We start from the raw sequence: 12,972 nt of genomic DNA on the forward strand, positions 1-12,972 counted from the left end.
CCCCCTCCACGAGGCGCCGGGCCTTTATGAGGGTCCTGGACCTCAAGTCTTCCCAGCGCTTCTTGACCTTCTGGATGGTGCGGGTTGCCACCCCCTCCGCGTTGATGGCAACCACACAGTCGGCCCAGATCCTCTCCCGTCCTTCCTTGATGGCGCGGGACGATCCGAAGAGGGCATCATACTGCCCCAGGACTTGCCCACCAGGACACCAACTTCGGTGGCAGTGAAGCTGGTGCCCCTCTGGCCGGGGGTTGCCACTGGTGCCAGATGTGGATGTGCCCGACATGGCAACCCCGGGGGCAGGAGTGGGTGGGCAACTGGGTCCTGGGGCTGGGCTGTGGAGCGATGTTATCTGAGTCGGGAGTCTTCTGTTCCAGCAGGGGTGGACACAGCAACTGGACCCCTGCAGATGGCTGATGTGCAGGCACCAAATGGCAGGGCACGGTGGCAGCAGGCAGGCAGGCAGGCAGGCAGCAGCAGATGGCACGTGGGAGGCTGCTCGGGGGACTGGGGGGCAGTAATTCGGCCTTCTGGGCAGGAGCGTGGTCTTCCGTGTGTTTTCGCGTGGCCAGCTTGATACGGAGTGATTTGGCACGTGAAAATCCTGCACATCAGCGTGAAAATCGAGGAAAGGCCCTTAGCGCGTAAGCGCGTCAGCACGCGTACGCGATTTCATTGGACCAAAGGCCCTTACAGCGTAAGCGCGTCTGTGATGTTTTGCGCACGGGCATTGCCCTGGCAGGGCTTGGAGATCCCGCGTGCCTTTACACTGTTCTGTACGTGCTTTTCGTGCGGTGCGTGTGTTTTCCATCCATTGGGGTTCACACGCTATTACTTCACAGCGGGTGTTGGCTACGCGTTCTTCTACACGCAGGGCAGACGGTGAGTGGTACCCCGCTCCCCTAGGCCCGATCGCGTGAAAAAGTTCACGCGAACCCCTGAGATACACGTAGCCCGCTCCCCCAGGCCAGATCGCGTGAAAAAGTTCACGTGAACCCCTGAGATACATGTAGCCCGCTCCCCCAGGCCAGATCACGTGAAAAAGTTCACGCGAACCCCTGAGATACACGTAGCCCGCTCCCCCAGGCCCGATCGCGTGAAAAAGTTCACGCGAACCCCTGAGATACACGTAGCCCGCTCCCCCAGGCCCGATTGCGTGAAAAGGTTCACGCGAACCCCTGAGATACACGTAGCCCGCTCCCCCAGGCCCGATCGCGTGAAAACATTCACGCGAACCCCTGAAATTCGTGTGTGTGACTTCCCGCGCACCCCCGGAATACACGTACCCCGCTCAATCGCGTGTGTAACTTCCCGCGCAACCCCGAAATATACGTGCCCCGCTCGCACAGGCACAATTGCTGTATGTTGCCACTTTTGTAATGCGCAGGAACACTACCGCCTGCCTTCGTGTGGCGAACGTGTTTCGGCTTGTGCGTGTCTTTCGCTGTGCGTGGCTTTGCCCTATTCGATTCCATGAATACGTGTGGTTCGGGTGCGTGTGGGCGTTCCATCTGCTTCCCTGCAGTACATCCCCAGCTACGCCCTTATTTTCGCGAGTTGTTCCCCATTCCGCGCGTTACGCCCCGTGTTCTGCCCACTGTCTAGTGTATGCGCCGAGGTTGTGCGCTTTCACTGTGTGCGTCGCGCACGTCTTTCGGGATGTTGCAGTGACGTGTGCGCCATGCACGGGTTTGGCGCACATCCCGAGGGAAACACGCGCAGGGACTTCCATGAAACGCACGCGTGCGCGTGTGCCTGTTTTTTTGCGCTTGCGCCTGCTTGCGCAACGATTTTCGGCGCACGTTTGTTCCATGAATCGGCCCCTAAGCGTCTTCTGGAATTAAATACCAACCGCTTATTGAATGAACTAAAAAGAGATGTCATGCGACAGCTCACACTTTGCAATTCAACAGAAAGGGAGTTAATTGAAAATCCAGTAAAAGTGAAGAAAATGATTGCGGAGAATGATTGGATTGTAACAAGATCTCTGTTTGTGTATAAGAAAAGTTTTGAATGACATGTTACCTCTCGATGGACTATTAGGTCAGTTACCTAAGTATTTGCTAAAATTTCCGAATAATTACTGGACATCCAACTTTTTTAGGTTCAGAATAAGCCTGGTGGTCGCTAGAGAAACCCTTAGAAATAAAGCTGTGGAGAGTGAGGGTGTATGTGACCGATGTGACTCAGGGCTAAAACAAAATGTGAAACATTTGTTGATGGTATGTTCAGGTACTCTCAGTCTGAGAATTAAGTTCTTTAGGTGATTTGTTCAAGATTCCCATTGGTTGACAGCTAAGGAATTTTGGTAAAGACTATGGGAAGGGAATGAGGCTTTCTTATCTTTGGAAGTTCTGAGATTCTTAAAAGAGATTGAAACGTTGAACAAGACTTGAATGTTTATTGCTCTATTTTATCTGGGAATGAAGTCTGAGCTTTCCTAAAGAAACAGATATTTCAATGAGATTGGAATGCCTAGTGACTAAATTAATGTAGTGGGGGCATATATTGAGAAATATTTTGAAAATTCCTTTGTCTCTTTCTTTGTTCCTGTTATGAAATTCTTTTTAGTTAAAGATTTTATTAGATAACGAATGATATTGATTTTAGTGAGGCATTTGATGATTGATTTGCTGTAAAATTGTTTTATTAATTGTTTTTATTATCTTCTTGTGTATTGTAAACTAAAGATTTTCTTTTGTTTTGTTGTTTGTGGAAATACTCACAATTTTGACTATGTCACAATGAAAATAAAAAAAAGAATTGTCTCATATTGAAAATGGTCATTAGTTTTCTTTCAGCTTAATCAAAGCAAGAGCAACATGGGGGAAATTCATTATTCTGCCATTTAGAGGAACCACTGATACGTGGACCTTTCAAAATTAAAATCGTTACACTTTTTGTTTTTAGCTAAAAAATGCATGTATGATGTGATGACGTGTCAGGAGTGTAGTCAAGTAACGATGCAGTTAGATGGCTAAGCAAGTGCAATCATTAGTGAACGTAAATGCAGAATAGCATAGGATACATGTAATGCATACCACCTTTCTGAATGAACTCACTGCTGTGTGATTTTTTATTATAACAGACTACAAAAGATGCGCAAGGCTGCTCACCCGGTTGGCAGTAAGTCCGATGTGCATGGACGGATGAAGCAAATACGGTAAGTGATTTTCGAGAGAAAAGAAAAAGCATGACAATCAAAATACTGTGGCTCCTGCCTTCCAGGCCTGCCTGAGGAATGCTTATGCGTAGAGGCAGCAGCTCTCATGTCGAATGATGCTATAGGCCCACAGAGCTCAATTGACCTGTCTTGAGCTCAACTAATAATTTATACAAATTTCAAGGACCTCGGATTAGAATGTGTTCCAAACACCTAGATACACACACACGATTGCAAATAGTTCGTACGCGGGGCTCCAGCAAGAACAGGGAAATAGTTTGCCATGGAACCAAGCCATACGGCTTGGCTGATTTGCCTCTGTGGAAATGTGTATATTTGCCCAGGCTGTGCTTTGCAATGTGCACGTATGAACACGTTAACCTAACAATACTCATTTGTGTTTGGAGAACGCCTGTAAAGAGACATCATCTCGAATGACACGTCAAAAACAAGCACATGTACTACTACTCCCTGGATGCTTGGCTGGCTGCTCCCTGCCTACGTGTTCGTTGCATGATTGTGGTAGGGGACAGGGAAAGTCAGTACCGGTGCTAGCATTTATGCTGCCCCAGCAAAGTGAACTTTTGGCACCACTTTCGCTTATAATGAGCACACATTTGGATAGATTTTTTTTTTTAGGGTCAAAATGGAGAGCCATGGTGCACATCCTCTGGGGGTGACCTAAGCTGCAATATGTGATTGCCTCATTATACCACTAGCCCTGGAAAAACCAAAGCAGCGTTGCTGCACAATTAGTATTTTTCACTTTGTGACACCATAAGGCCATACTCACTACCACCATCTTAAACGGACTCACGCCAGCACATAAGTCTTTGGGACCTAGCGGTGCAACTGCCATAGAGGTGAGCCTCCCATCATTCCCCTGGGCGTACTCCCTGGGTGGGAATGCCACCTCCTGGCCTATGAACTCGTGAGGCTGCAATGAAGTAAAGGAGGGATGTTTTGGTAAAACTCAAATAGGCTTCTCATCTTGGAAGTTCTGACATGCTAGGTTGTAGGAAGCCCCTAAATGGGCTGAGTACTTCCATAAGGGACTCATCAAAACTGCAAATTTACCTTGTGGATAAATTCGTCCTGGATCCTTAGTTCCAAAACTGTCCAGCTCTGCCTCTTCCAACTTTCCAGAAGGAGGAGAGCACTGGATGGCAGTGTACTCCCATATACATCTGCCAGTTGACAGCAGCGAGAGTCTACCCTCTGGAATACTCTTGGTGTAAATCTGCTGCCACCCCTTGGTAACATTTCTCCATCGCCAAAACATATGCAAGCAGCAATTCGGGGCTTGCTAGGCCTCCAGCCCACCCTATACATATGTACATAGCAAAGGATGAACTTCTGCTGTGCCAGCATTCCCAGTCCGTTTCGGAATGTGCTTCCATGTTTTAAATGTATTTAGCAATGCTTTTATGTTTTGATTTTTCTTTATTCATTCATTTGTAAAGTGCGCTAAACCCATAGGCATCAAGGCGCTATTTCATCGGAAGGAAGCAGTTTCGTTGAGGTAGAAGTACCGCAAGGGTCGGATCCTGGTTGAAAAGCAGAGTCATGGGGTGCTTGCGGATGACCCAGTAAGATTGTTCCACTCTTAATGCCAGCGGTAGGGCATTCTAGTTCTTAGTGGCCATGACTGCGAAGCTCATTCCCCCCTGATCCTTTTAGTCTAAATCTCGGAGTGATAAAGTGCCTAGTCTTCAGGGAGCAGTTCGGTCTCGTAGAGTTTGCTGTTGTGAACTTTTGCGAGAGCTGTATTGGGGTGGAGTGCGAAAGACATTTATGCGTGATGGCTAGTTTTTTTAAAATTGATGCGCTTGTGAACTTGATGCCAATGGACACTTCTTCTAGCGGCTAAGATATGCTCTCATCTAGTGATGTTCAGGGCCACGCTAAGTGCATTGTTCTGTATCACCTGTAACTTGCAGATGTTTCGAGAGGAGGTCCCAGCAAAAAGGGTGTTACTGTAGTCCAGTCTCGAACCAATGGTGAGACAACTGTCGGTGGAGAGAAAGGGCCTGCAAGCACTGATAAGCTTAGTGGAGCATGCTTCTGAGGATGCAATGGCATTGGTCTGTCTAGTTAAGGACAGGGTGGAGTCTAAGTAGATGCCTAGCGTCTTGACCATGCCTGAGACTGAGATGGTGAAGCCGTCAATGTCAAATGATTTGTAAGAGCCATCCAGTTTGCTTAGTAGGGTTTCTGAGCCTACCAGAAGAATTTCTGCCTTGTCATCGTTGAGCCAAAACATGTGGGAGGCCATCCAAGCCTGGATAGTTTGGAAACGCTCATGGATCTGTTAGGTAGAAAGGTGGACATCAAGGTAGTAGCTTCAGTAGAGAAATGCAAAGCAGACTGGAGGTGTTGGCATAGGATGTGGTGGTCCACCAGATCAAAGGTAGTGGATAAGTCCAGCAGGCAAGAGGAGGGCAATCTTGCCCATATCTTTGAATTCATCCAGTTGATTCTTTAGGTCTAGAAGTGCCATTTTGGTGCCATGGACTGGTCAGAATCCTGATTGGGGTATACCGAGTAGGTTATTAGATTCGAGGTGGGACTGAATCTCATGGTATGCAGCATGGTCCGGGATTTTAAGGAGGAAAGGAACAGTAGTGATTGGGCGGTAATTGGTAAGGATGACTGGGTCTAAGGTAGGTTTCTCTTGTAATGGCAGGACACAAGCATCTTTTAGGTTAATTGGTACTAGACCAGAGGTGAACAAGGAGTTGATAAGGCTGGTGATGAAGGGAGCGAGTGCCTTAGGGCAGTCCTTGATGACTGAGGCTGGGCAGACATCTCCTTGGCATCTAGAGGGTTAAAAGGCCTTCAATGATCTGGACGACTTCAGTCTCAGACAGGTTTAAAGAAAGAATGTTGGAGTGTTTGACAGTGAGGCTAGGGCCTCCTTATCAGAGTACGTTAGGGTGCCCCTAAGCAAGGTTCTTTTCTTCTGCACTATCTTGTTTGGAAACAAGATTATTTTGTCTAGCAAGGCATTTTGGATTTTTAAGCACCATCTGCTGTATTTGGTACAATTTATTTCAGGAAGCGCAGGTGATTCTAATTCACGTAGAATAGCAAAGAGTTCCCTGGCACTTGAGTTACCTTTGGCGATTCTAGCATTGGAGTTGGTGCTTTTTTTGCTAGTAGTATTGCTTGTTTGTAAGCCTTAGTCGTATGGGTGGTGAGGACAGATTTATTTGGTTCAGAAGCGGAGTTCATCCAGGTAGTTTTGGCCACTGGTTTGTTAATGCGGAATGTTTTCAATTCGGAGGTAAACCACAAATTGAAATGAGCAATAAGTTTGGACTTGTGTTGAGTCAAGGGGGCTATCGTCTCTATTGCTAATGTGAGGACTTGGTTGTAGGTGTCAACCAGGGTGGCACGGTCCGTACTAGAGATTGATGAGTTTCTGAACTTGGTTAGCAGAGTTAAAATACAGCTAAGGGTTATGTTCCAGGAACTTATTGTTAGTACAGGGGGCCAAAGTGTATGTGAAGCATGAGATATATTTGAATTTGGTATGGTAAAGGAGATAATGTTGAGGTCAGTCCAGTGGCAAGGCAGGTTAGAGGTGACTGTGATGTTACAGTTAGAATCAGCGAGCCAGTCCAAGGTATGACCTTTGATGTGCGTAGGGCAGTGCATGTGTTGTGTAAAGCCTAGGGCCTTGATGGAGTTAGCTAAGGATAAGGCAATTAAGCCTGTCATTGAAGCCCAGGTTGAGCTCTCCCAGGAAAATAATCTTGGAGGACGGTTTAGCATTAGCATACAGGAGTTGTATAATGTCTTCTTCAAAGGACAGTGGAGGGCCAGTTGCTCGGTAAACCAAGTGAATCATTACCGTAGAGGTGTGGAAACTGGTGAGCTTTATGGACAGAACTTCCCCTGACTGGATGGAAGAATTGCTAATTTCTCTTAAAGGTAGGGAATCTCTGGCTATGAGGGTAACACCCCCACCCACTGCTCGCATCTTCTCTGTCTTTCCGGTAGAAGACAGATTTGGGGAAATCTCTAAAGAGAGGGCTGGGCCTAAAGCAGCCTGTATCCAAGACTCTGAAATGGCTAGCAGTCGAGGTTGTCTGATATTATCAGCTCAGATATGTCTAGGGAATGTGCGATGATAGACCTTGTGTTAAATAGAGCTCCTTTTAGGATGGGAGTTGTAGTTTCTGTTGATGGCAGTGCATATGTTGTTGATGATGCTAGTAGGGAGGCCTTTGGGATGCGGTGGTAGTGTTTGGTCCTGGTAGTTAATTTGTGGATCTGTTTGTAGCGGCCCTGCGTGGTTACAGCGTGGCTCCCCTGGGGTAGCAGTTGTTGTGTCATGACTGTTAGCATCACTGAGGAATGAAGCGGTTGGGTCGCTTAGGTTATTAGTGGAGGGGGCCACTATGGTAGCGCAGGGATCAGGCAAGGTGCCAGTGGTTGGGTGCTTGTGGGGCATTTGTGGAAGCTGGTTAGGCAGGGCAAGAATAAAGGTGGTAGGCAGACCACATGGTTAGGAATTGCGCATTCTGGAAGCCTTAAGGCAGATAAAGTGGCCAGCCTAGAGTAGGTGTGCACACCCAGATGTCTATTTCGTGATGAGTGTTAGCGTGAGCGTGAAGTATGCCGGTGGCATATGCTGACATGTGCTTGTAAGGCTGGCGTTATCAATGAGGCATTGTACATGCTTTGGAGTGCCTTGTGATCTGGTGTAGGCTAGCTGGACGATAACGGGGTCCATTTTGTGAATCGGTCGTGTATAGGTTCTATGGATGTGCACTCCAAGACGCATATTGTGAGTCAGGGGAGAAAGCATGGTGGCAGATGGGGCCGTCAGTTGAGCAGTGCCTGCGTGGCAGGCAGAAGGAAGGCAGCAAGGTGCATGCTTTGAAGTAGCTTGAGAGCTAGATATGACTCCACAATCAGGTGAGGGAGAGGCATTCAGGACGTGGGGTGAGCATATTTCAGGTGCACGTGATTTAAGTGCTTGTTGCGTGATGCAAGAGATGGTGCTTTGCTTGGCAAAGGCTGGCAGGGACGTACGGGTGGACGATTATGTTTAACATTGCCATAACAGGGTAATGTTAATCGCTCAGTCAGGCTCCTTGATGTGGCCTGCGTAGGGGGTATGCAGTCAGGATGTTCACGGGTGATATGATTATTGTATCTAAATAACCGCTCCAGAGAATATAATAATCAGAATCGCTGTGCCTCTGCTTACTATCCACATTACATTATCCTCTGAACAGAGCTGTGACAACACTTACTCCCTGGGTCCTTTGTTAGCTTTGAATACTAGTTGACAGGGCTCTGTAAAAAGTGAGGGATTCTAGCAGTAAAACACTCACTGGGATACTTGCATACCCAGAATACTTTGCAAACATAACATATTTAAAGCTTTGCTATGTAATGAATCTGCATGAACACAATTATTTTGCAGTGCATAGAAGATGGTGTGAAACAGCCCCCACCCTTATATTGTTGGTTAGGATTATACAAATGCTCAGTGAAAGCATTTCTGTATAGCAGAGAGTTAGCATATACTTTTTTAACGTCTATGCCCAATGGAAAAGTTTCAGATTGTGTGAAAAGCATTGTAGCTGGCGGAATATATATTGCCTTAACACTATGTACTGGTAATTGCCAGGCATAGTCCATAACCTTATATCTGGCAGGTCAAGTAAATGGTATTGCAATGTTGTTCTCCACTTACGGTAATGTTAGCAATGCTAAAGTAGGAGAGGCTGAGCATATCATTTTCCTACTCAAAATCCTTAAAGGGCAAATAAATATTTGCGTTTATTAATGTGCTAACTTGCAAGGGTACTCCTTCAAAGTGGTTGTGTGACAAATGTACAAAGAACAGGAAGCAAGGGATGGGGGTTACACATCCAAGCAGCCCCCTTACTAACAGTTAGTAGCAGATATTTGAGATGATCGTTGGGTTACAGAGTGCGGGCGACTCTTTTGCTAAGGTGCAATGAGGAACAGAAATGCTGGTGCTCGAACGTTATTAATATTACACCAAACATAAAAGCAGAGGATGTAGTTACAAGTCTGGTAACCTTTTGAGAGACAAGGTTGTACAGTGATAGCTAAATGTTGCCTCAGGCAGAAGTTAGCGCATGAGGTATAAGTGTGGTAGAGTCAAGTATAGGAGTAATGGTTGGGAAGGGAATGTTATTTGGTTAATGTATGCAGCCATATCTTAGTTAGATCTCCTATTCACGGGACCAATTTTTCATATTCGATTTTAACCTCTTGAGGGTATATTCTGTTTATAGGTTTTGTTAGGCTTGTAAGGTCCTGCTTGCTATGTAAATAGGCTAAGCCAGAATAGTAATAGACTAGTGAGCATAATTTATCATTCTTACGAGAGAAAGCAAATGTCAGGTAACTGCTTGTCTTGTGCCTTATTAGTTCTGAAGGCAGTGGAAATTGTCTGTGTGCACTGCTAAAACTGTTCTGTGCGGCACCCAGAAGGAAGCTGGGTAAGCGCACATACGCACAGCTTAGAGGCAATATCGATTCTGACATACTGTTAACTACTGCTAACTGCTGGTAAATCGTGCCCCTTACCCACTTAAGCTTTAACATTTGTTTAGCCATCTAAGGGATGCACCAATGGACTAACATTGTCACTCCCTGGAGCATTAGTCTGTTCCAAACTTTTCTCTACATTCCCCAATGGGCAATGTATTATTTGACCAAGATAGAAAAAAGAAAAAAAACTTCTCAAGTGGAAAAGGTTGCATTAATATGAATGGCCTACGTTTACACGTAACTGTTAACCTGGCTCTATAGCTTTGCAGAATACCTCAAAAGGGGTTTAGCACAAGTGAAATTGATTCTTGTCCATTTCCCAAGTCCCTCCTTCTCTGCCCAAACCACGTAATGCCCTTGGCATTGATATCAATCCAATAGCGGATGCCAATCCCTCCTACCACCAACCCTGTACCTCGAGTCTACTTCGTCTGCCTGAACAGAAATAACCAAGCACACCCCTACCTTAACAAACCAAACTACCAACCGATCCTCTGATGCACACGACAATCAGAAAGGACTACACTACAACCTCCCAAGAGATTTTATTTCTGCCACACCCCTTCAAACTCCTTATTTTTCCAAAGAATTCCAATACAAGCACCTTCATATCCAGAATGTAAAGCTTGTTACTCGTGAAATGATGCAACCCAACTTCCCTGAACATAACTGCCACATGCATAATCTCCCAATGTATTACCATGTTCACTTCCCATCCCTTATAGAATTTCCTCACCTCTGAGTTTCCTCCTCACCTGTCTACCTCCACCATTCTAACTGCCCATCACCACACTTTCTGCTGCAAAAGCTCTGTTTTAAAGAGTTTCATACCCGGCTAGTCAACTATAAACATCATCATGTCCCTCTTAATTTCTTTATTAATTCCACACTTGAGTACTTCATTAAATAATTCTCTCCTAGATTTGCCAATCCCATCTCATACCCCCTAGACCGCATCATCTCTCCAATAATCCCTGCCAGCTGCAACTGCATTTCATCCCAAAGACACCTCTCCCACCTGGCTACCTGGCCCACTTGGCCAGGAATTGACTTAAAATTCAAGCTTCCAGAACTCTGTTCCCCTCCAACACAAGATCTGAAGATAAATACAACCAGTACCCTGCCACACCTGGTTGCAAAGAATCCTTCCATCCTACTCTCCAAGCCAGCCACCCTTGATCCTCACAACCACCTCCATCTACCCCTACATTTATATCATCCAGCACTGCCCTTATGTGAAAGGAGAAGGTGCCAAAACCTCAACCAACCAGCATAACACTCAGTACTCTTCCTGATACCACCAGTACCTCAATGCCCAACATCCCTTCCTCGTGTCCAAACATGAGCCCCCTCCGGACACCCTTTACCACTTTCCCCCTGCTTTAACTGGCAATGGGCCCCCTCTTTCTCCTCTACCAGAAACACCCAAGCATTCAATCCTTTGCGGTCCTCTTTAGCCTTTCTAGTAAACGTATTGATTTCTTCTCTTCTCAGATGTACCACCTGCTGCAAAACCCCTCCCCCATGTGCCCAACTATTTCAGTCTCTGTGAACATTCCAAAGAACATCCATATAAAAAAAAGTTCTGAACAACTCTCTTTTCCATCCTGAGCAACTCACTTCCCTAGGCTCTCCCACTACCTTACCCAACAATTCCTTAATTACCATCACTTTCCTCCTCTCCCTTGACAATCCTTCCAACATCCTGTAGGCCATTTTACTGCCATTAGTTGCAAAGCCCAAAAACCAGTTACCATAAAAGTAAATACCTGACATTTCTTCCACTATTATCTTTGACAATTCCCTCCCCAATGACCTCAATATGAGATGTATGACTTTGTCCCTTCTTTCTCCTCCACATCCACCCCTCTGCTCCATTGCCATCCCCTACAGTTAATGCACTTCAACCATGCTCTTTTGTATCCTGTGCATGAAGAAGAGGACAATGCTTCTCCACTAGTTCTAGGGCACCCAGTCTCCCAGCTGTCACAGACTTTCCGGATCCACCCTGACCACCCCCAAAGTCAACCCACCAAATATTTTCCACTTGGAACAAGACAATGCATCAGCTATGCCGGTGTCTTTACCAGGCCCATGTTTTTGCCTAAAAAGAATACAATGATGCGAGTACCACAAAACAAACACTCGCAGCAACTTCAGAACTCTCACATTTTTAGCCAACTGTCTATTCACCATTGCAACCACTTCCTCGTTAGCCACGTTTAAATTCACTTTCTTGTCCACCAACTCTCTCCCCACAGGCACAAAGCCACCACCAACAGGAGAAAACCAAGAACAGTGATGCTGAATTCCTTCTGCTGACACTCCTCCACCATCTTTTGGCACACAAACCTCACTGCCAATACAAACTAAAACCACCCATCCCCGAAGCATCCGAGAAAAACTGCATATCCTGTTCTGCTCGGTTACCTAATCAAAACCTTCCAAAAATGAAAGCCAAACCTTCAAATTCTCTTAATGGCTCCTGACAGTCACACCCGATGGTGAGTTTACTTTGCCCCCACAGTAGCCCTTGCCATATTTTTACAAAATATCCAGAACAACCACCTTACAAAGTTCAGGCAACCGAACTGCTTCTGCACCTTCCTCCATTCTATTTTTGACACTGCCTAGCATGTGCTCAACAATTGAATCCACACCTCCACCTTATCTGTCATCGACCTGGAGCCCATCTCCACTGAATCAAAATCAAACCCCAAGAATATCAACGCAACTGCAGAACCCTCCATCTTCTCTGGTCACATCGGTACCCCACCTCTTCCATCAACTTGACACATTTCTGTAACAAATCCACACATTCTGCCTCAACCACTGCTTTTCCTACAAACAGGAAATATTGCAGAAAAAGGAACACGTGCTCCAAGAAAGCCCTGAATGAAAACCACTGCAAAAGTGTACTTAATATACGGTATATAATAAGAGGAAACCAATAGACAACACCTAATCCACAAATATTGCATCAAGAAACTGCATACTTTGTAATCAAGTCCTCGAGGTGGACTGGTTACAGGCTAAAAGAGGATATAATTTCGCACTTGACCAGCAGTGCTCCTTTAACACATTTCCTTATCCACTGTGTAATCTGATCCACACTTGTATCAGTGTAACCCCCAGCACAAATGGGGTCTTTTGGCAGAGGGTTATAGATAGGTTTAGGGACAAAGGATTTATAAAGTTCCTAAAGTGTTGCAGCCTGATTCACAGAGCATTTTCCTATGGGATTGCACCATTATAAAACAGTTCTG

General features: G+C 45.9%; 1 protein-coding gene across 1 annotated transcript in view; it reads left to right on the forward strand.

Annotated features, from left to right (window-relative positions):
• The window catches only part of ALKAL2 (ALK and LTK ligand 2), a 281,678-nt gene that overhangs the window by 174,606 nt on the left and 94,100 nt on the right, over positions 1-12,972 (forward strand). Inside the window, exon 5 of the mRNA XM_069606054.1 lies at positions 3,089-3,163. Within this exon, the coding sequence (XP_069462155.1) occupies positions 3,089-3,153 (65 nt within the window). The 3' untranslated portion in view covers positions 3,154-3,163. The remainder of the gene's footprint in view (positions 1-3,088; positions 3,164-12,972) is intronic.

The sequence above is a fragment of the Ambystoma mexicanum genome, chromosome 4p (genome assembly GCF_040938575.1).
Source record: "Ambystoma mexicanum isolate Mex_15411 chromosome 4p, UKY_AmexF1_1, whole genome shotgun sequence".
NCBI classification, from domain to species: domain Eukaryota; kingdom Metazoa; phylum Chordata; class Amphibia; order Caudata; family Ambystomatidae; genus Ambystoma; species Ambystoma mexicanum.